General features: G+C 35.4%; 5 protein-coding genes across 13 annotated transcripts in view; 2 read left to right on the top strand and 3 right to left on the bottom strand.

The window, feature by feature from the left end:
- Positions 1–5,103, bottom strand: part of LOC149704990 (glutamate receptor ionotropic, kainate 3-like) — a 99,526-nt gene extending 94,423 nt beyond the window's left edge. The window contains exon 1 of the mRNA XM_089865133.1: positions 5,040–5,103. The gene's annotated coding sequence lies outside the window, so the exon portion shown is untranslated. The remainder of the gene's footprint in view (positions 1–5,039) is intronic.
- LOC149704992 (PCNA-interacting partner-like) lies at positions 2,019–11,609 on the bottom strand. 6 transcript variants are annotated; one of them, XR_016381486.1, is made up of 13 exons: positions 11,482–11,609; positions 11,251–11,369; positions 8,517–8,704; positions 8,180–8,443; positions 7,914–8,114; positions 7,684–7,848; positions 7,458–7,612; positions 6,649–6,793; positions 6,405–6,583; positions 6,263–6,335; positions 4,340–5,997; positions 4,163–4,261; positions 2,019–2,696 (listed from the first exon to the last, which is right to left on the bottom strand). XR_016381486.1 is itself a non-coding variant. In XM_089865136.1 (11 exons), exons 2-11 carry the CDS (start codon positions 11,351–11,353, stop codon positions 5,659–5,661), a joined length of 1,812 nt encoding a protein of 603 aa, XP_089721262.1. In that variant the 5' UTR covers positions 11,354–11,369; positions 11,482–11,609; the 3' UTR covers positions 3,159–5,658. The 6 variants fall into 6 exon arrangements, 1 of the variants encoding a protein (XP_089721262.1); XR_016381485.1 differs by having other exon boundaries at positions 2,019–2,980; XR_016381483.1 differs by adding an exon at positions 2,780–2,980 and having other exon boundaries at positions 4,163–5,997.
- On the top strand, positions 11,548–13,654 carry LOC149704993 (serine/threonine-protein phosphatase CPPED1-like). Of its 4 annotated transcripts, none has more exons than XM_089865142.1 (6): positions 11,548–11,683; positions 11,770–11,880; positions 12,051–12,260; positions 12,319–12,548; positions 12,612–12,804; positions 12,906–13,654. In XM_089865142.1, the coding sequence occupies exons 1-6, from the start codon at positions 11,635–11,637 to the stop codon at positions 13,106–13,108; spliced, it is 996 nt and encodes a 331-aa protein (XP_089721268.1). In that variant the 5' UTR covers positions 11,548–11,634; the 3' UTR covers positions 13,109–13,654. The 4 variants fall into 4 exon arrangements, with proteins under 4 accessions (XP_089721268.1, XP_089721270.1, XP_089721267.1 ...); XM_089865141.1 differs by having other exon boundaries at positions 11,586–11,695; XM_089865144.1 differs by lacking the exon at positions 12,051–12,260.
- Positions 13,178–17,390, bottom strand: LOC149704994 (uncharacterized). The gene is made up of 6 exons (XM_089865128.1): positions 17,099–17,390; positions 16,961–17,035; positions 15,322–16,902; positions 14,101–15,246; positions 13,847–14,022; positions 13,178–13,770 (listed from the first exon to the last, which is right to left on the bottom strand). The coding sequence occupies exons 1-6, from the start codon at positions 17,231–17,233 to the stop codon at positions 13,629–13,631; spliced, it is 3,255 nt and encodes a 1,084-aa protein (XP_089721254.1). The 5' UTR covers positions 17,234–17,390; the 3' UTR covers positions 13,178–13,628.
- Positions 17,391–17,750: 360 nt separating this feature from the next.
- On the top strand, positions 17,751–21,748 carry Rint1 (RAD50 interactor 1). The gene is made up of 14 exons (XM_089865135.1): positions 17,751–18,170; positions 18,236–18,477; positions 18,534–18,707; positions 18,779–18,913; positions 18,981–19,122; positions 19,200–19,313; positions 19,404–19,626; positions 19,706–19,843; positions 20,153–20,352; positions 20,427–20,487; positions 20,557–20,713; positions 20,777–20,948; positions 21,302–21,420; positions 21,489–21,748. Exons 1-14 carry the CDS (start codon positions 17,985–17,987, stop codon positions 21,664–21,666), a joined length of 2,241 nt encoding a protein of 746 aa, XP_089721261.1. The 5' UTR covers positions 17,751–17,984; the 3' UTR covers positions 21,667–21,748.
- The last annotated feature ends 245 nt before the right edge of the window (positions 21,749–21,993 follow it).

Genomic DNA, 21,993 nt, shown 5'->3' on the forward strand with positions numbered 1-21,993 from the left:
AAAACAAACGATATGTGTGAGGTTTATCAATTGGCTGAAGTTTCAGATATTGCAATTTTTTTAGTTATTTTTATCCATTTAATCCTTAATCAATATTAAATTCAATCAACTGATTTTACTGTTAATCGATCTATTCCCTCTAAATTAATTGAAAAAATTACATATCTACGCTTTTTCAAGAACAATTACATTTTCCGAAAACATTTTATCATGAAATTAATTATTTTGAAGGGAGTACGTGTTGAGGGATTTAATATTGAATATTTGAAATACTGTGTCTAAAAAGGCCAAGCGAACTTTGACATAATTCGAAAGGAAGATGTAAATATTTAATAGTGGATGCCAAACCAGGGTGTTGCACGAATTCATACATTTAATTTCGTATATCGAAATGCTACATTTCTAATGTCGCGACTGTGAAAGAAAGGTTGCACTGCAATTTTCATCTTCGTACTTTATACTTTCTTGGGGGTTAAGTTAAGTGTGACCTTCTTCGTTTAACTGGTAATGAATGGAAATGAATACAAAAGCCATTGGTACTGAAACGTATTTCTTTTTATGTAATCTTTACCTATACCTTTGGTTATATTTATACCGATATCATATTTTTCCAGTGCTACAGATAGCTACTTACTAACAAAAACCACACAGGATAAACGATGTTGCTTTGTCTTAAGTATACGGCATTCGTTTATTAACTAGTCTGAACAAAATAAATTTAAATTATCATATTTTTTTTAACATCAGTCTTCTTAGCAACTTACCGATTTAAAGGAATAGCGACGTAATTTAAAAATTATCTCAAATCTAAAGAAAACCTTACTTTTTTGAGAGTATAAACTCTTCTGATTCCAAATATATGCTTGATTAATATTTAAATATGAAGGAAAACACAGAAAAAACACTTTGAAAACTTGAAATTTGGGGGGCAAAAGCAAATTTGCGGAGAAGATTTTTGGCGGGGTTTCTCCTTGCTACGTCACTCACGGCATCTCGCGGAAAAGCCAAGCGCGCGCGCCCGAGACTCCCGAGTATACCAATGCCGCGCGAATCTGAATAAAATAGGCTTAACGCGGCGCTGAGACACTTATAGGCGTCACGTGAGCGACATCAAGAGTGAAAGTTTCTCCTTACTACGTCATCAAGCGAAACAAAATTTTAACTAGGCCTTTTCCAAACACTAAACTTTGATTGCAATTTTACTAATTTCTACGAAACCAAATACAAAAGTAAACATATCATAATAAACTAGATTTTTCAAGGATTTTTTTAGCATTATAAGTTTGTGGGTGACGAAAATTATGTCGCTAACACTTTAAGTTTTTTTTTTTTTTTGATGCAAACTTGAAAATTTGTCAAGCCAGCAACAATTAAAACTATGTCCGTCAAGTGCTTACACGAAATCCCTTCAAAATAATTAATTTCATGATAAAATGTTTTCGGAAAATGTAATTGTTCTTGAAAAAGCGTAGATATGTAATTTTTTCAATTAATTTAGAGGGAATAGATCGATTAACAGTAAAATCAGTTGATTGAATTTAATATTGATTAAGGATTAAATGGATAAAAATAACTAAAAAAATTGCAATATCTGAAACTTCAGCCAATTGATAAACCTCACACATATCGTTTGTTTTTTCGGCCTTGGTCCAAACCAAGACGTTTTTTATAATATCTGTTACTTCAGTCTTAATGTAATTAAATTTTGAATAATTATGTTTGCTTTACCGTCATACATTTGGGGTTGATCTATTTCTAATTGCTTAAAGAAGTCCTTCAGTATCGTTAATTACATTTAACTTATATCCAATAACATTGATTTCGATAAGCATATAATGTTGCACTTTATTTATGAAAGAAGCTTAAAAACGACGGTATTTGAAATATGGAAGAAAAATATTTGTTTCGTACACTGTATACGTATACAGTGGTGTCGAGATCAGACCAACAGCTTCCTTTATGTACAACCCCCAATACTGCCAACGGGTGATGTCATACTAAATTATACAGGGTGTAAATAAATGTTTAGAATTCATGTTTTATTGTATGCAAGTGACAACGAGTGACAAGGTACAAAAAGAATACTGGAGAATGCAACAAAATATTTTGAAGCACTGTCCTACGATTAGTCTTAGAACGTGGGCCTCAAATTGCAACCTCTTAACTGTTTGGTAAACACCTCAACGTAAATATTCGACGTTTCTACCATTGTGGTTTAGGCAATCTTCCAGACGACTGTCCATGTCTTGCAATACATTTGCAAGCAGTAAACTCATGACGCATGGTAAGACTAATGGTATTGCCGTCTTGGGAAATCCTCGTCCGTTAAGGCTTGATGTAGGGGGTATGATAATGCCAGTAATGATGCCCTTGTAAACTGGCACAAACAGTAGAATGGCTTAGTGCAACTTCTTGTTCCACCGCTCTACTATTAGCATGAATTGGCTTCAAAACGTGCTACGATGTCAAAATCTATATCCTCATTACAGACTATACAGTCTCTTCTACGTTCATGATCTTGCACTACCGAAATCACGAAGGTGCTCGCCAATGTCGGAAAAGGTGCTTCGCACCGGTTGTTGTCGGTGTCGAAACCGTTCGGCATAAAGCACTGCCTTTAGTTGAACGTTACTGCGACCTTCACCCAAAAAAACATCCTGTCCAATTTGTCCTGGTTAGAACAGGTTGGCATTTTGCTAGGAAACGAGACTAACTACTGTAATTCTACTACTTAGCTCCTACACTGAAGACCCTGTATATCAAAAGGGACCGGAAGTACCTCAAAGTTGAGTTTTCAAAGATTGCCAGATTGAGCAGGTCATGGGATTTAAAGTGATGAAGGTCGCTTTAACGTTCAACAAGTGACACCGCGGTATGTTTTTGGTGCTCCAATGTCCTCACCCGATAGGTCCAAACAATTACCATCCTGGTTTTTCGGCTCAGCGTTGCGGTATTGCCGGTTCCATTAGAAATACAAGGTCTGTAGGGTTACAATTGTAACAATACTCCTGTTAAAAAGGCACACAAACTGTACCCCCGCCCCCTCCCCCCAAAACACTTTTAAATTTCGCGCCTTTTCAATGGCTCTCTTTTCAATATGGGAAAAATGATTTTAAATTTTTTAAGTGTAAGAATTAAACAGGAAAATGGAGGCTGAGTGAAAGATAAGTGTAGTTTTAATTATAATTTGTTACTTTAATTATAAGGTATCCATGAATTTACCAAAAACATTCGTGTTTTGGGTTAATTTCACATTAATTATACTTAATTAAGTTTAATTTAACGGTTTATCTAGTGTGGATTTAGTTTATAATACAAGTTTCAATGAAATATTAACTTTAATTGCAATTACTCTAAAATAAGTATGCGCTTTTGATGTATTTTAATGATGAATTAAATTAATTCGAAAGCGAAATAGGAAACATCTGTGGCTGTGCGAAAAACTTGCGTTGTTTTAATCTTAATTTGAGCGCAGTTCGGGAGAGTGGATTAAGCTTAAAAGTATAATTTATTGGAATTTTTTACCCTAATTGGAATATTTTGTGCAGTTTAACATTTTTGCCACAGTCATTATTTTACCCTAAACTTTTGAATTTCGCGCCAATTAATGTACTTTAAACATAGTTGAAATTAACTGAAGTGTGAAATAGAAAACATTGGGATTTACCAACGGCTTGGGTAGTTTTAATCTTAATTAAACAGTTTATTTAAAAGTTATTTGAGCTTTTAATCCAAAAAATGAATATTTTTGGTTTAATTTCACGTTAATTATATTTAATTGATTTAAAATTAACGTAAGATTGTATTTCGGCAGTGTACATTTAGGTTATAAATGACTTTCAATATATACTTAACCTTAATTGCAATTTTTAGTGGGTTTTGACTCTTATTTTACCTTAAACTTTCAAATTTCGCGCCTATTAATGTACTTTAAAGATAATTTAAATTAACTAAGTATGAGATAGAAAACATGGGGCTATACTAACAGCTTGTGCAGTTTTAATCTTAATTAAGTATTTTATTTCAGAGTTACTCGAGTTCTCATCCAAATATGTATATTTCATGTTTAAATTAACGTTAATTATACATAATTAAGATGAAATTAATGAAGGATTGAGGTTTGGCAGTGTTGATTTAGCTTATAAAATGAGTTTCAAATCACCTTAATTGTAAAGTTTAGAAGAGTTTTTCATTCTTGCCAACACAATGTGTTAAACTTTTATCATACCACGTGCTAAATTTGCGGTAACATAAAAATCATCTATAACATATGTTAATGAATGATGTGATTCTATAGTTTAGCAACTTTGGCTTCAATAACAGTAATTAAATTAAATACCTAAACAATTCATAGCAATTTAGACAAATAAATGTGAACTGTGGAGATAGCCAACAACGTAACCCTCCGTTGCTGACGTGGTTACGTTGGAAAAATCTGCGCTGATGTAAACATGGAAATTATTTGACTAATTAAATTACATAACGACACTGTCCTCCTGGATTAATCAGCACCACTGTTACTTATATTTATGAATTAACAAAATCCACTGTTGGTAACAAATAGTTAAGCTGCGCTAACGTAAACATCACGACTCTGCAGTAGGGAAAACATATTAAACTTTTTGTCATCTTACGAGTAGTATTTTGAAGTTTTCGATCTTTTCACAGGGTGAAAAGCATTATCTTTATTTCAACACGTTAATAATTTGAATAGGTATGCCATTTATTGGAAGCGCACACGGTAAATACAGCATAAAAAGCCTAGTGTTAACCCGGTTAGGCTATGTTTCTAGCATAAAATTGAGCAGACTATACACAGGATTCCAAAACAAATGAGAGCTGGAAATCAGCCTTTTTAATAATCTTTAAAGAGTAACTAAAATAGGGTAATGGCAGCCCTCTGCCTTCGACTGTATTAAGCTCTATGGGGAAATAAGATGGGGTGCTATTAGTCTATACAACTTAAGCCTTGGCCGTAAAGAACGTTCAAAAACTTACTTTAAATGATATAAAAACCTCTGTTAACTGTAATTATTTACCTGAATTACTTTTCTAGACGAAAATTCGACCTGATAACGACGTATTTCTTATTAAGGGTGCTACAGTTAATTAGAAAATACATATAAAGGTGCTCAAGCTCGGTTGAAATACCAAAGTAATTTGTTAGCGTCCACTGCTAAGAAATTAGGAAAATCAGCAAGAAAGCCAACATTTGAAATATGTCAACGTAACTTGTTAGCACCCACAAACCTAGGCCCTTCTAGTTGTCAACGAGAACGAAATGTAGAATTAGGTTTAAGCGTGCTATAAGGTTAGGCTGACTTCTGGCCCAAAAGTAATTTTTTGACGTACTATCTTAATTAGTTAAATTACAAAAATTAGAATTCATTAATTAAAAATCGAAACACGTAAGTTTCCCATTTAATAAATGCTTGTTAATTTAGAAGTATTGCGAAAACTAACTTCGCTATACTTTTCCCGTATGACCTATGACCATTTCGTTAAAAAACCGAAAATTTTTTAATGCTTTTTCTATGGGACGCTAACCCTAAAAGGTGTGACTTTTTCTTTAACATTACGGAAGGGTGTCATGTCATATCTACAAGGGCCTACCGGCCCTGTAGAATTAAATATACATTAAAAAAGTTAATTCTGGAGCTATTTAGCTCCGAAAAACTTTGTCAATTGTAATTGTCCTTTGCCTAAAGGTTTGGCAGCGTTTCTCTTGGTTTTTCCGCCATTTTTATTTTTTAATGGTACAGTTTTGACCTTTTTACTGTCATGTTTTTGATTAGTGACCTCATTTAAAATGGTTCTTTTTATATTGGTATTCGTATCTCGTTTCCTTTTCGGTGTTTTAGTTTGGTCGCTAATTGGATTTTTTTCCTGAACCATATTATTTTGTTCAAGTACGGGACTTAACAATGGTTTGCTTTTGGGTTTAGGGTCATCAATTCCGCCCCATGGTAATCCAGCTAAAAGTTTTTGATGACCAATCTAAAAAAATAGGTCAAAGTTGATGCAAAATCCAAAAAAAAACAATTAAATAGAAAAAAATTAAAAGCTAATAAAAAAAATTAAAAATTAATAAAAAAAATAAAAACTAATAAAAAAAATGAAAAATAAATAAAAAAAATGAAAAATAAATAAAAAAAATGAAAAATAAATAAAAAAAATGAAAAATAAATAAAAAAAAATGAAAAATAAATAAAAAAAATTAAAAATAAATAAAAAAAAATTAATTGTAAAAAATATTAAATACTGGTAGCGTAATCTGTTTGCAAACTCTGTTCCTGAGGGAAAGATCACATTCTGGTTCAATTAAATCTGGGGTTCTAAACAGATTAGTCAAAGAAATTTCAGTTAATTAAATAGTAATTAATTTGAATCATTATGATTAATACTTGAAAAATTCTAAAACAGAGGGTACGGGAGTTCCGTGACTTTGAATATTAAATTCCTTTAGATTAATGGAACTCAAATCGTTAACGTAATTTTGACTAGTACAGATTTCATCTTCAATTTCTCTTATAATCAATAATGTTTTGAAACCAATCATACCGTTACTTTTAAAATCTGATTCCTGTAAAAATCAATCAAATTTAAAATTAAACTAAAGGATTCATTTCAAACTAGATTTTAAATAACCTTATTTAAATTCGAATTCAATTCAATTGAAACTATGGCCAAATTTTGTATTCTTTCCATTGCAGTTTCAACAGCGATTTTTTTTACTTCAAAGCATTTCAAAGCGCAATTTTTCAAATAATTTAAAATTCTTTTAACAGAAACTCTATTGAAAATCGACGAAGAACAAGAAGAATATAAAATAAATCTGTTATTTAGGACTGTTCACGAGCTCGAGCCAGCTCGGGCTCGTGACGAGCGAGCCGAGTTCGAGCCGAGCCGAGCCGCCACTTTTGCGGCTCGATTAATTAACGAGCGAGCTTTTTTATGGTCGAGCCGAGCCGAGCCGATAGGCATCGAGCCGAGCCGACTCGCGAGCCGGCTCGCGAGCTTAGTCACTGATATAGTGCTTTCCTTTTAGTCTTTATTCTCTCCACCAATAGCGTTCCGTTGTATCTTTACATGAAATAAAGCGTGGGAAAAATCTCTCGTCTCTAACCTTGAGCATATTTTAAAGAGCGGGTTTTACTGAACCACTACATTCCTAAACATGGGATGGCATTTATAGTCATTCTCAAGTTTGACGTTAGTAGTAGCAATTTTTTTTAATCATGTATATGTTAATCGAGCCAGCTCGGCTCGGCTCGATCATTTTCGAGCCGAGCCGAGCTAGAGCCGAGCCAAGACCCAGCTCGGCTCGAGTCGAGCCGAGCCGCCGTTTTTTTGACTCGAGCCGAGCCGAGCTTTTAAAAAGCTCGCTCAGCTCGGCTCGTGAACAGTCCTACTGTTATTAAAGTTCAAAAAATTACGTATTCTATTTTTTAAAGAACCTCAGATCACTATCGTCTTCTACAATTTCTTGTAAACGGTTCAAAATTTCTACAAATTGCGTTAATTCCTTAACATACTCCTTTAATAAACAATTTGGAGGTGGAGCGTAACTTTTGCCACCTAATTTTATTCTGGTAATGTAAGAAATTGCCGTCTGAAATACGGTAATTACTAAATTACCACAAAAACAAAAAAAAACCCCTAAAAAAGTCATCTTTAATTTACTTGGCACATTGGCATATTTCTTTCTCGTGCCAAACTCTTTAAAACCGTGAAACCCTCGTGATTCATTTTGACTAGGGGTGAGGTCATGACCTTTGCTAGTGCTAGTTCATTTCTATTATTGATTAAAAGACACAAAAATGACCGAAAAACATCGTCAACATAAATCTGGAAAATATTTTTTTTTTTTTTTTAAAGCTTTAAAAAATTAACTAATTATAACTATAACTAACTTCAGTTAAGGATTGTTGTAAAACATTGTCAGAGTTTAGAGTTTCTTGAAAACAAAGTAGCTTTAAAAAGTCTTTGTACGATAATAACTCTGTTTTAACGTCAAAATCATTTTCGTTTTCGGAAAAACTAACGTCTAATGGAACTTCCAGATTAACATTATATATTTCTTTATCGTGGCATAAAAATTTCAAAATTTCAAGCTGCAATTAACCATTTTGACGTTAATTTAATTTAAAAAAATTAGAATTAAAGTCGGCACGCATACATGAGCTTGATTTGATGGAATTCCAAGTACTAAGAAATTTGAGTCTAATAATATTGATCTATTTGTCTCATTTTCCACATTTTCTTTCGCTAATTTAAGCAATTTCCATTCGTCTACCGCGTTACTTTGCGTCAAAAATTCCTCGTATAATTTAAGGGCAGTTTTGAAGGTCAAATTGGATTCATTCAATTCATTAAACTGTACGGAATTAACGTAATGCTTATGTATAAGCGTAACATCGCTTAAAGTAGCGCAATAACTCGTCTAAAATATTATTTAAGTCTATTATTTGACCAGCTACTCGGAACAGGTCAGGGGGTCAATTTCGGAGTCTTACCTGTTTGCTAGCTCTTGTCAGACAAAGTTGTAGCGTCAAAAAATTGTCTTTCGTGTTAAAAAGAGACGTTTGAAAGTTTTTAAGAAGTTTAAGACGTCTACAACATTGAATTAAGTAGTTTTGAAGAGTAACTTCGTTTATGTTGGCACTCTTATTTTTTTTAAAGCCAGGGGTGGCATTAAAAACAACTATTGAAATATCGCGAATCTTAGTAGTATACTTGATTATTTAAAGCGAATATTAAGTGTGCTGCTCTATCGTGTCAAGAAAATTTGAAGAAAAATGGGCAAAACCAAGATTTCGCAAGAAAAATAGGAAAAAAACAAGATTTCGCAAGAAAAATGGGGAAAAAACCAAGATTTCGCAAGAAAAATAGGAAAAAAAAACACAAGATTTCACAAGAAAAATAGGGAAAAAAAACAAGATTTCGCAAGAAAAATAGGAAAAAAAAAACAAGATTTTGCAAGAAAAATAGGAAAAAAAAAACAAGATTTTGCAAGAAAAATAGGAAAAAAAAACAAGATTTCGCAAGAAAAATAGGAAAAAAAAACACAAGATTTTGCAAGAAAAATTGGAAAAAAAACAAGATTTTGCAAGAAAAATAGGAAAAAAAAACAAGATTTTGCAAGAAAAATAGGAAAAAAACACAAGATTTTGCAAGAAAAATAGGAAAAAAAACAAGATTTCGCAAGAAAAATAGGAAAAAAACAAGATTTCGCAAGAAAAATAGGAAAAAAACAAGATTTCGCAAGAAAAAAAGCCAAAAACCAAGATTTCGCAAGAAAAAAAAACGTGAAAAACCAAGATTTCGCAAGAAAAAAAACCGTGAAAAACCAAGATTTCGCAAGAAAAAAAAACGTGAAAACCAAGATTTCGCAAGAAAAAAACGTGAAAACCAAGATTTCGCAAGAAAAAAACGTGAAAAACTAAGAAATATAATGTAACCTCCCGTAATAATCAAGGGACCTCCTGGGTTTCTACTCCAGGGGTGTACGGTTACATAGAGGATTAACACACAGTGTTACCTCTGACCTTTCCCCTACTATATAAGGATCGACTGCTTATCATATTAAATCAGTCATTCTCCACTACTAGAATGTAGTAGTATGCTCGAGCATAGGGCGTCTTGCCCTGGTATTGGACTTCATCCATTAATAGTAATTATGTTAAGTTCTTTAAATGTATAATGCAAGTCGGCATTTAGTTATAATTTATTTATGATTTAGTTAGTTAATAAAGTATGATTGAATATAAGGAACAGTAGTAGTTATTCTTAGTATTAGCCAAGGCTTTTATGGCCACGTGCAAATGGGGCGAGTTTACAAATCTCGCAAGCGTGGTTACATAAATGGCGAGCTTGCCAGGACCGACGGGTCCTAGTCTATTTGGATTTAGCTTTGGCTATGCTAAGCCTTAGAGTGATCGGAGTTTGTAGTAATTAGTTGTTAGAGTAAAGTTAGGGTAGTGATGTTGCGGGTCCGCATTGCGGATCGGGTTATCCGTAACACGCACTATTGAGTTTGAGGGTCGCTCAAAACCTTCCTTTACAACAATTCACTACGATCACAATGTTCAACTCATACTGAACTGCTTCAGAAGCAAGTTTAATTACTTGGCTTATCTCAACGGGACATTCCCTAACGAGAAGAAATTACAGTCAGCAATCAACGCCTACAGAGGACGATCATGAGTCAAGTTCTTCAACGGACGGTGGGACTGCAGACCACCCCCTGCGGAGACTTCCTCAGCCACATCGTCTGATACGGCAGCTCCAGATCTGACTAAATGGGAGAAAGAAAGACAGGACGAGCCAACCGTTGCTGCAGTTCCTGCTTTCATCAAATTACTTATAACTTTTAAATAATTAACCTAGTATGATAATTAACTGGAATCTTTTAATTATCTGTTACATTGTTTAAAGTTACTTATTATTATGTTATGTTTAAAGTAGGAGATTTATGTATTTAAAATTCTGCCGATGAAGTCCAATCTTTGTCGTCTGGGGGGATGTAACCTCCCGTAATAATCAAGGGACCTCCTGGGTTTCTACTCCAGGGGTGTACGGTTACATAGAGGATTAACACACAGTGTTACCTCTGACCTTTCCCCTACTATATAAGGATCGACTGCTTATCATATTAAATCAGTCATTCTCCACTACTAGAATGTAGTAGTATGCTCGAGCATAGGGCGTCTTGCCCTGGTATTGGACTTCATCCATTAATAGTAATTATGTTAAGTTCTTTAAATGTATAATGCAAGTCGGCATTTAGTTATAATTTATTTATGATTTAGTTAGTTAATAAAGTATGATTGAATATAAGGAACAGTAGTAGTTATTCTTAGTATTAGCCAAGGCTTTTATGGCCACGTGCAAATGGGGCGAGTTTACAAATCTCGCAAGCGTGGTTACAATAAGAATTGTATAAATAGGCCTAATTGTTATTTTTTGGGAGGGGAGGGGAGTGCAAAATAAAGGGTTAAAAGTTTCACCCTTTAATACAGGCTGGGGCAAAATGTTTGTTTTAATTTAATTAGTAATTATTAATTGCCAAACTCTCAAATATCAAGCCCCGTCCAAGCTGCATGACCGCTTCATTGAAAACCCTTACCAATAACAAACGTTTTAACACAAAAATATGCCCACACCAAGGAAATGCTTGTGAAGTTATGATGGCTAGTCATGTGCTAGGCCAAAATAATGACTTAAATTTAGTTTAATTTTAAAACTTACTGGTATCTTTCTCTTGTAACAGTTTCACTACACGGTTTTTCCATTGCGAAGGTGGTTTCGTCCAAATCCAACATTTGAATTTCCCATTTGAAATTGAAGACATTTGACAAGTTCAAATACTAAAAAAAAATATCAAATCACTGAATTAAAATACAATACAAAAATTATACTATCAACATTATTTTTGAATATCTTTAAGTCATAATTAAGATTAACTTAAATTTATATTACCTTGAGCTTGAACTCTGTTTAATTCAATCTTTACGAGGAGCTTGTTACGACGGTTACGGTTACACGCCAAAATTTGAAAACAAACCAAAGAACAAAGAAAGAGTCGGATCAGCAACGTGTAATTCTAGGAGAGCGGTAGCTGAGCTCTCTTAGATGATAAGACTTGACACTCCCTCTAAAGTATTTGTCATTGGTTTTGGTGGTAAGTTCAAAGGTTAGGACTCCGCTGATTTCCCGGAATTACTCCCCGGCATGTGATGAAAAATTATTTTTTCTTATTGAATGTAGGTTTAATCTTAATTAATCCCGGTTATTGTTCATCGGCAACCATCAAAATGTCTCCCGAAAACGAACTACGAATAAAAGCTAGAAACCGAACCCTTTCATACTTCGATATTGGTACGAAATTGTAAAAAATTTGGTTCGAAACCAAGGCTTAGCGCGTCAAAATCATGTGATGATGTGAATTGATCGTAGACCTTTCCTAATTTCCTTTAAATGTTGGCTGCGAATTTCTTATTTACGCAATTGTGATTATAAATACGTACCAAACCCTTTGTTTTGTGTAGAAAAGGAAAAATCCTGGAATGGTCCCTTCTTTTTTATACACGCCGCGGATACTCAGTATGGAATGATTGAAAGTTATATTGAGAAAAAACCCGATGGTGGTTGGGACCAAGAGATCGCCCTGACGGCTAAAGCTATCTTGGCAGCGAATCGCATGAATCCCAAACCCCGTTTCTTTGTTGTGTGTGGGGATTTAGTTAATGAAATGCCAGGTACACCTAGATATTGAGATTAAATCCAAATTAGGCTAACTAATTTCACCTATTTTAGCCAATTCCATAAAAGAAGCCCAAATCAAAGATTTCAAAAAGTCATTTCGCGATTTAGACTCTGATATTCCCTTAATATGCGTTTGCGGTAACCATGATATTGGAAATACTCCTACTCCTCAATCCATTCAAAATTTTCAAGATCAATTTGGGGATGATTATTTTTCCTTCGTTTGCGGAGGAGTCAAGTTTCTAGTCCTTAACTCGCAATTCTACGAAGATTTTAGCCAAGTATTACGCTAATTAAATAATCGAATTGAAGTTTAATTAAACCAGTTGAGTTTACTTTTACAGGTGCCTGAATTAGCCAAAGAACAAGACATTTGGTTGGACAAAGAACTACGAGAAACTGTTGATAAAGGATACAAATACATTATAGTTTTTCAACACATTCCATGGTTTTTAAGAACACCAACGGAAGAGAAAGAATATTTCAATATCGACACAGAATTGAGACTTAATATGTTAAAAAAATTCAACGATTATGGTAAAACTCTGCCTTTAACATTTAAAATGAGAAAAACGGGAGTTTTCCAGCATTATATTTAAGGCAGGGATGCTAAAATTAGGAAACAATTTATTTTATAGGTGTCCATGGTATATTTTGCGGCCATTATCACAGAAACGCCGGAGGTTTCTACGAAAAAATGGAACTAGTTGTAACTTCCGCAATTGGTGCACAAATGGGAAATGATAAATCAGGGATGAGAATAGTTAAAATGCTCGAAGATGGATTTAAACACGAGTATTTCGATTTAAATCAAGTGCCTCGAGATATTCCGCTTAACTAATTTTAGAAAAGTATTTAGCTGATGTAGTAGTAAAAACAGAACCATAATATAATTAAAAAACATTAAAAATAACATGAAAAGATCAAATTAACGAGTGAAAACCCCTCTATATCCTTTAAAGGGGAATTTTCTTGTTAATTTACAAGTTTTATTTCTTTCAATTTGTACATTTGTTATATAAACAACAGCTTTAAGCAGTCAATACCATAATATAATTGTAACGTGAGAATAACAAATTAACGAGAGAAAAACCAACCATCTATGTCCTTTAAGGGGGTATTTTCTTGTTAATTTGCAGTTTTATTTTAATTTGTACATTTTTTCTATATAAACTCCGTCAATACCATAATATAATTAATTAATTGTAACATGAGAATACAAATTATACAGAAAAACCCTCTTTGTGTCGTCTAAAGGGGAATTTGTACAAAAGTTTTTTTTTTTTTTTTGTATTTAAAGTGAACGTATTTCATTTGGCAACAACAATAGTAACTTGAACCAAAATTTTTGAATAAAAGAATTAGTTCTCATCGAGAATAACTGAGAGTTTCAAGTCCTCTTCTTTATCACTGTCATAATGTTGGGGGTCTATTTGAGACGCCTCAACCCCATCCAAGGCGCTGAAACAGCTTTCAAATTCATCTTCTTTACTGAAACTCATTCTAAAAAATAAAAGATTAAGATTAACGCTCGTTAATGTTATATTTCAAAGCGCCGCTTGTTGTTTTTGTTTCTTACGTTACAACAGCCGTGTAAGTTTTATTATTGAATCCATGGACTAGATTAAACGACTCGACATTTCCAAATTGCGAAAGGAATTCACGAAGATTTTCTTCGCATCTTTTGTTGCTTATGTTTTCAATTCTTATTTTTTTTGAAATTGACGAGTTGGAATTTGGATTTCCAATTGATGGCTAAAAAAAAAGAAGAAGAAAATTATCAATTGAACTCTTACTCGCAAAACCAGGGCTGGAAATACTAAAGAATCTAACATTATCATCTTTGAAATTGCTTTCCATTGATTGCTTGGAAGTCAAATCGTGGTGTTGATCAACAGGACGTAGAATTGAAGAAAGATCCGAAAAACTTTTACAAGGTTTAGACGAAGCTTTAGGTCTTGCACCTGAATTAGAAGCTTTTTTCTCCGGCAATGGAGAAGCGCAAACTGTAGTATTAGAAAGTATCGGAAATTCCTTTTTGTTATGAATTTGCAGTTTAGGAGCTGCTGGTTGATTGTTACACGATCTCGGATCTAGATGATGGTAAGGACTAGGCGAACGTCGATCGCGATTATCATAACGCGGTGGAAATCTCGGTGGATATGCCGCGCCCTTTTTTTGACTTTCTCTTTGGTTAGGTTGTTGAAATGAACGAAAGTTTTTTTCCACTGAATCCGAAGAATCAGTTTCAGACGGTAATTTTCTTGTTTGATGAAAATTTCCTCCCGAGTTGTTTTTCTTTGATGAATTTTTCGATGCTACCACATTTTTTGGCTTTACGTTATTCCGATTAAATTTTTTGTGTCCATTTTCGAATGGCCTATTTCGAGGAGCACTCTCTGACGCGTCTTTGTTTTTCTTGAAGTAGTTTAGTTTCGACTTTATGGCCAAATTCAAAAATTCCACGTGATCTTCTCTTTCCGACGTTGGAGACGGTGACGCGGTGTTTGGTTGCGAAATTTCGCAGAACTGACTAAAGTCTATTTCTTTTTCCGTGACGGGAAAAGAAAGTTTCTTAGTCGTTACTTTCTTTGTGGCTGGCGATTTTGACGGTAGGATACTTGAAGGATCGGTGGTAAGGTCAATGTTGTCCAAGTAATCATATGACGAAACCGGAATATTCATAGTTGGCGACGACACTGTGGCATTTTCAGTTTCATTTGTTGAAATCAGGACATTTTTCTTTGAAATCAAATCTTCTCCGTGAGTTTTTGGCATGACTTTGGAAGACGAAACTTCTGAATTTTGGGAGTCGCTCCTAGATGAAACGCTCGAAGAATCAGTCGTACGCGAGTCATTTATATGTTTATTCTGAAGTTCGGCATTTTTAAGGTGTTCGGAAACAGTTTTACTTAATTGTGGCAATAAAATAAGGGTGTTTTGAGCAAGTTGAGTAAGCTTCAATACATTTTGAATTGCCTGTGAAAAATTTGGGTTATTTTCAGCAGTGCAAGGTGAATCCAGGACTGTTTCCGTGGCCTTTGATATACTCACCTCTTTTTCCACAGACTTTGATGAAATTACGTCATTTTCCAAAGGTCGCGAGGGATCTGTCTCAATTTCCAAGGGATGTGATGTACTCGCATTAGTTTCAATAGGACGCGATAAATTCGTGTTAGGTTCTAGATCTGATTCCACATGCGTTGAATAAGCGTTGTAATCCACATGGGCTGAATTCGGATTGGGCTCTTCGGCATGGGCCGAATCTGGATTGAGCTCATTGGGCTCCTCGGCGTGGGTCGAATCTGGATTCAGCTCATTGGGCTCCTCGGCGTGGGTCGAATCTGGATTCAGCTCATTGGGCTCCTCGGCACGGGCCAAATCTGGATTGAGCTCATTGGGCTCCTCGGCACGGGCCAAATCTGGATTGAGCTCATTGGGCTCCTCGGCACGGGCCAAATCTGGATTGAGCTCATTGGGCTCCTCGGCACGGGCCAAATCTGGATTGAGCTCATTGGGCTCCTCGGCACGGGCCAAATCTGGATTGAGCTCATTGGGCTCCTCGGCACGGGCCAAATCTGGATTGAGCTCATTGGGCTCCTCGGCACGGGCCAAATCTGGATTGAGCTCATTGGGCTCCTCGGCACGGGCCAAATCTGGATTGAGCTCATTGGGCTCCTCGGCACGGGCTAAATCTGGATTGGGCTCATTTGGCTCCTCGGCACGGGCTAAATCTGGATTGGGCTCATTTGGCTCCTCGGCACGGGCTAAATCTGGATTGGGCTCCTTAGGCTCCTCGGCACGGGCTGAATCTGGATTGAGCTCCTTAGGCTCCTCGGCATGGGCTGAATCTGGATTGAGCATCTTAGGCTCCTCGGCATGGGCTGAATCTGGATTGAGCATCTTAGGCTCCTCGGCATGTTCTGAATCTTTATTGAGCATCTTGGGCTCCTCGGCACGGGCTGAATCTGGATTGAGCTCCTTGGGCTCCTCGGCACGGGCCGAATCTGGATTGAGCATCTTAGGCTCCTCGGCATGTTCTGAATCTGGATTGAGCATCTTAGGCTCCTCGGCATGTTCTGAATCTCTATTGAGCATCTTGGGCTCCTCGGCATGGGCTGAATCTGGATTGAGCATCTTGGAATGGGCTAAATCTGGATTGAGCTCATTGGCATGGGCTAAATCCGCGTTGGGCTCCTCGGCATGGGCAAAATTCGCGTTGGGCTCCTCGGCATGGGCAAAATTCGCGTTGGGCTCCTCAGGATGGGCAAAATCCTTGTCCAGTTCATCAGGATGGGCTGAATCCTCGTCCAGTTTATCAGGATGTGATAAATTGACTTGAGTCTTAACAGGACGTGATTTGCCGAAATTATTTTCACCTCCATCTGATACATCAAAACTATTTTTTGGTATTTCTGAGACAACTTCATCTTGATCATTGTTGATGTTATTTTTATTTGGGACGTCATTGTTTGAAGACGACGAGGACAATGACTGTGAAGGGTTTTCATCGGTGCTGTCAGAGAATTGCTCCGGATCTGCTGAAACACTTGATTTGCGGCTTGACAAATTTTCACATGTTTGTTCCGAAGCGTGGCTGCTCAAGAAAACATCATTTTCCAATGGATGCGATATCTGTCAAATCAAACGTCAGCCAACAAACGTTTGGCAAAATTTTGAGTAATAAGCAGACCTGTTTACGAAATCTACCCCTTCCTCGTCCTCTTCCTTTGGGTACACCAACGTGTTTTGCTAGATGCGGCGGTGGCTGAATGAAATGTTAAGATTAACACAATCTTCATTTACTAATTAAAAAAGAAAACTAAATTACCGGTATAATATCAATATCAAAATAGGGAATTTCTTCATATTTCATCAATGGCAAGCCACGTCCTATTACCCTAAAATAGACAGGCTTGATTACGTCTCCAGAGGCTCCCGTAGTCTTGTTTTTTGAATCGGCCATAATATTTAATTAAACTTAAATAGCTTTTAAGATTATTAACAAACTAATATAAATCCTAAATATTTTGCTATCCCATCTTCCTATCGCGGTTCGCGACTATCCGAACAAAGAGGGTACCTCTTTGATCCGAACTATCGGAGTTTTGCCGCGTTTCTGAGTTCTGACTAACTAACGTGGCCGCGGGAAAACTCGTAGGCTCTCACCTGCATAGTTTTTAACTCAACCTGAAACTGAAAGCTCGTGCGCGATTGGCCAGCCACAGGGGGCCATATAATTACGTCATCGTTGGCTTAGTTTCTACGCTCTTCTGCTAAAACTCTCGCCCCCAAGCTTAAAAAACATTATAAAAAACCGTTGGATCAAAATCAGGGCATAAAAACATGAAATTATTTCTATTATTCTTAATAAAGTATTATTTTTTGGATTTTTGATAACAATTTCGTCAATAAAAAAAATATATGAAATTTGGTGACGTGAAAGTTGAAAATATGCCAAAGACTAAGGACACGAGGTGTTACTGTTTTTCAGTGAGCAGACGATACTTCACTCGCGTTACGTATCAGCAATAAGTTAAGGAAATTTAAAGTTTAATGTTTGTTTGTTTATTTTGACATTTGAGCGGTTTTTCTTGATTATTGTTTGTTTATTTTGACATTTGAGCGGTTTTTCTTGATTAAACTATTTTAAAACAAATTTGTTGCTTAAAGCCATGTAGTAAAGTACCTTTATTGACCATTAATTATTAGAACCAATGGCCACATATAAAGATGCGATTAGTGGCTGTTTCCAAGACCATAATAATGATCTTGATGAAACCATCCAGAATGCCGTTGTTGATGATATAAACGCCAATTTCTCAAATGGTTTAATCGACCTAAAAAACGCCAGTGCACTGTACGAGTCCGTAAATTCCAAAAGATTAGAGTTGGAAAAAAAGGTATGTCATAATGCGTTGCTAACCGTCCGGGTGTTATTCCCTATAAACTTAACCCTTTCCCTTAGTTACGTAGCGCTAAGGAAAACGAAACTCTCGGAGCTTCCAACGCTATCGTTGAAAGTGAAGCCGCGGCTAAAAAAATTAACGAACTTTCGGATAAATTGGAGTCTTTAGGACTTAGTTTTCAAACTTTATTAGAAAAAGCTAAAGAATTGAGATCAACTTACCAAACAAAAGTTGATCAAGTCTCCCAACTTGAAAAACTACAAAGATATATAGAATGGCTTTCCAACTTTGAAAATATAAGGTTAATTTAACGATAACTGCTGGTTAAATACTTATATTTTAATGATAAATTTACAGCGCGGAATTAGAGGATGATATACAAGGAGGTAAAAGACAGTCCGCGGTTTTTGGGTTCCAAGAATTGGTTGATTTATGGGAAAAATGTAAGGGAACGCAGTGTCGGAATTTGAGAAGTTATTTCAAATGTTCTATTTTATACTGGCACAATTTATTACAAGATCATATTGGAAGGTTTGGTTTAATTAAAGCAAAAGCAAAGTATGTCTGGGGGAGATGACTGACTGGTTCTTCGATCATTTTAGCGAATTTGATAGTTGCCTTCAGCCTTTAAACTGGCCTAATATTGGACCAAGTACTAGTGTAGCTCCAGCTAGCCATACCTCGAATGAAGCCAAATTTGAGATGTTATTCGGTTTATTATTACAAATTCAATTACCGTATCCTTTAACGTAAATATTTTTGTTGACAATCGATATTCTAATTTTCCTTAATGTTAAAATTTAGGAAAGATCTTGTAACAGCTTCGGATAAAGAAACTGAAGAATTGGCGGATCAAATGTTACCTCTTAAAATTATGTTTCGTCATTTTCAAAAACGTTTCGTCTTTCATTTTGTAAAAAGCAAAAAGACTAATCGTTTAGATAAGGTGTTATTTATTTGACTTAAAGTTGTAGGCCTAAAAATTTTAATCTAAAAATCAAAAATTGGTGGTAAAAATTTTAGCCGGAGTGGTATTTCACTCAGATATTGACTTGGATGAAAGATAATTTAAATTTTATGGAAAAAAGGGTTCAACCTTTATTAGATAAAGCTAAAATTGACGGAGTTTATGCCAAAGTTAGTAAAACTAGTAAAAAAAAACATTTAAAACTAGTAAAAAACAAAACTACTATAAGTTTTGAACCCGATCTTTTTTTTTTTACGAAGCTGGAGTTAATCAGGGCTTTAGTTCAACTCGCTTGTTGGAAACTTAAGTCCGACATGCCTCAAATTCTATACGATGATCACCTAATGACCCACACGATAGACGAAATTCTCCTTTTTGATAAGGAGTTGCAAAATCAAGGATACGCTTACACTAAGCCTAACCCCATATCAATATTAACTAGCGAAACTAGTTTTATAAAATGGATTAATTTGGAACTTAAATGTACGATTATTGGTCAAAAAAAACTGCCCCCCCCCCCCAATTTAGGCCTATAATAACGAGAAATCTCGTATACATTTAGACGCGGAGGAAAGAATGGACCAAATATTTACTTCCGAAAATGCCTGGAAATGTCGCTATTGCGTCAGTGATGATTTAGACGACTTAAAAGTACCAGAATTGGCGGAATCGTTTATGACGATGCTTTTACTTATGACTGGTATTATTAGATCAAGGAGGATACGAAATTTGAGAGAAATAGGCATGCGCGCTAACTGTGGAACGGCTCGGGTTGGGTGGGACGCCACAAAATGGGGGAGGAATAGTCGGACTCAATTGTAATTGGTTAAGAAGGGCTGCGGACGAACCAATTACAATTGAGTCCGACTATTCCTCCCCCATTTTTGGCGTCCCACCCTTCCTGAGTCGTTCCACACTTAGCGCGCATGCCTATTTCTCTCAGTTTTTAGATCCTCCCCACCGTCACTTTCCTCCCGTATTGAAACAAAATAATTGTAATTACCTTTAGATCGTTATCGCCATTTACCGGAACCGAGACATCAATTGGAGTTTTTAAGCCTCCAATTGAAACTTCTCGATGATTTCAGAGTTAGGTTACAACAATTACGTAACGTAGAGATGGAAGATCCTTTCAAATCTCATTTCGGCAGTATAATAAATTCGGTCCATTACATTATAATCGTCCTGAAAGAATGGAGTAATATGCCTGTTAGTTTAATTCATTTAATTGTTGGTTTAAATTAATTCTATCGATGTTAAAACTTAATTCAATTCAATTGCAGTTCTTTCTACAACTCTATTACACTAAACAAAACTTAGCCACCACGACCTACACGCCAATTGGTACAAATAAACTCCCTTGTATAAATTAGAAAGAAACACGTTCAACGCCTAAAAAGATACCTATTTTAGACATACAAAGTGAAAATAACGAAAATACCATATCCGAAAGCGTATTTTTGCCAGTTTTGCAACTTTTCGAACATATGGAACAGGATTTATTGAAAAAGTTTCATTGCTGGATTTTATACGAAGTTCAAGCTAAAAGCAAATCTTACAGAAAAGAGAAGTACTTGATGATAAGTTCGTGTTAATTAAGTTACGATGAAGGATTTACTAACGCCTCTTTTAGGTGGTTCTCTATTATAGCCAGTGAAATTGAAGACTTGTCATCCAGCGCTTATCCAATGCTTAAAGTTTTAAAGGATAGTCTTCAAAACGCCCAAGAAATTCTATGCAAACCCTTGTTTATTATTCTTTTGCATCAGATTGCCAAAGAATTGAGCCAATACATATATAAAGAGGTAACTAGCGTAATGATGGTTATTACAGGGTTCATACAACGTTAGGAAAACCGATTTTCCCCAGTTTTTTCCCCACATATTTCCCCCGATACCCAGTTTTTTCCCCACATATTTCCCCCGATTTTTCCAGGTGTTTTTTCCCATATATTTCCCCCGATTTTTCCAGGTGTTTTTTCCCATATATTTCCCCCGATTTTTCCAGGTGTTTTTTCCCATATATTTCCCCCGATTTTTCCAGGGTTCTTTCCCATATATTTCCCCCGACTTTCCCAGGGTTCTTTCCCATACATTTCCCCAAATTTCCCCTGTTTTCATGAAACGTGGTATTAAAACGTCATCCATACCCTTTTAAGGTCATCCTCGAGAACATTTTCAGTGAAGGCGGAGCTGCCCAATTAGAACAGGACATAAATCGCAGCGTTATTCCCATTTTCGGAGCATTTATGACGCGACCTGATGGATATTTTAAAGAGTACGCATTAGTACTTACGCGTAATTAATATTAATTATCATAATTTTAAAATTACCATTACCAAATAGAATAAAAGAAGCGTGCGGAATATTAACTTTACCGAGAGGTTCGGCCATACTTTTAAAGGAAGTTCTGGAACAAGGGGTTCGTCAGAGTAGCTTAGACGCTTTAGAGGAACAAAACGTATACAGATTAACACCTGTACAAGCCTTGAAAGTTATTAAGCAAAGATCTGACATGGTTTAGGACTGAAATTAATATTAATTAATAAATTATCATTATGTAATATATTAACATTATTAATAAAATAAAAATATTTTAAAAACAATATTTTGCGTAAATAAAATTAAAGCGAGACTTTTTCCACGAATTATATCGTTTTAATTAAAGGAAAAGATCACCTTAAAAGAACAGTCTTTTTCTAATTATAAAAGTAAAATAGTTTATAATTAAAATAAATTATATTTTATTACAATTAGCATTTCATTAGTCTTAAAAATAATCAAGGACTACTGCGCCGATGGTTTAGTGTAGAGAGCTGCATGGAAACGGTGGTACCATGGAAAACCGTGG

This window comes from Phalangium opilio, unplaced genomic scaffold, assembly GCF_054372755.1.
Source record: "Phalangium opilio isolate 3A_F unplaced genomic scaffold, DU_Popi_V2 ptg000014l_1, whole genome shotgun sequence".
Taxonomy (NCBI): domain Eukaryota; kingdom Metazoa; phylum Arthropoda; class Arachnida; order Opiliones; family Phalangiidae; genus Phalangium; species Phalangium opilio.

Excerpts from the sequence above, each read along its gene's own strand:
- Rint1 (XM_089865135.1), top strand. The coding sequence starts at position 17,985 with ATGGCCACATATAAAGATGCGATTAGTGGCTGTTTCCAAGACCATAAT. Across the intron at positions 18,708-18,778 it reads TTACAAGATCATATTGGAAG|CGAATTTGATAGTTGCCTTC; the intron begins GTTTGGTTTAAT and ends CGATCATTTTAG. Across the intron at positions 19,314-19,403 it reads TTGACGGAGTTTATGCCAAA|CTGGAGTTAATCAGGGCTTT; the intron begins GTTAGTAAAACT and ends TTTTTTACGAAG.
- LOC149704994 (XM_089865128.1), bottom strand. The coding sequence starts at position 17,233 with ATGGCCGATTCAAAAAACAAGACTACGGGAGCCTCTGGAGACGTAATC. Across the intron at positions 17,036-17,098 it reads TTGATATTGATATTATACCG|CCACCGCCGCATCTAGCAAA; the intron begins GTAATTTAGTTT and ends CATTTCATTCAG. Across the intron at positions 13,771-13,846 it reads ACTTACACGGCTGTTGTAAC|AATGAGTTTCAGTAAAGAAG; the intron begins GTAAGAAACAAA and ends TTTATTTTTTAG.
- LOC149704993 (XM_089865141.1), top strand. The coding sequence starts at position 11,635 with ATGATAAGACTTGACACTCCCTCTAAAGTATTTGTCATTGGTTTTGGT. Across the intron at positions 11,696-11,769 it reads TTTTGGTGGTAAGTTCAAAG|GTTTAATCTTAATTAATCCC; the intron begins GTTAGGACTCCG and ends TATTGAATGTAG. Across the intron at positions 12,805-12,905 it reads AAAAAAATTCAACGATTATG|GTGTCCATGGTATATTTTGC; the intron begins GTAAAACTCTGC and ends TTTATTTTATAG.
- LOC149704992 (XM_089865136.1), bottom strand. The coding sequence starts at position 11,353 with ATGTCTTCAATTTCAAATGGGAAATTCAAATGTTGGATTTGGACGAAA. Across the intron at positions 7,849-7,913 it reads TACAACAATCCTTAACTGAA|ATTTATGTTGACGATGTTTT; the intron begins GTTAGTTATAGT and ends AATATTTTCCAG. Across the intron at positions 6,794-7,457 it reads GAAGACGATAGTGATCTGAG|AGTTTCTGTTAAAAGAATTT; the intron begins GTTCTTTAAAAA and ends GATTTTCAATAG.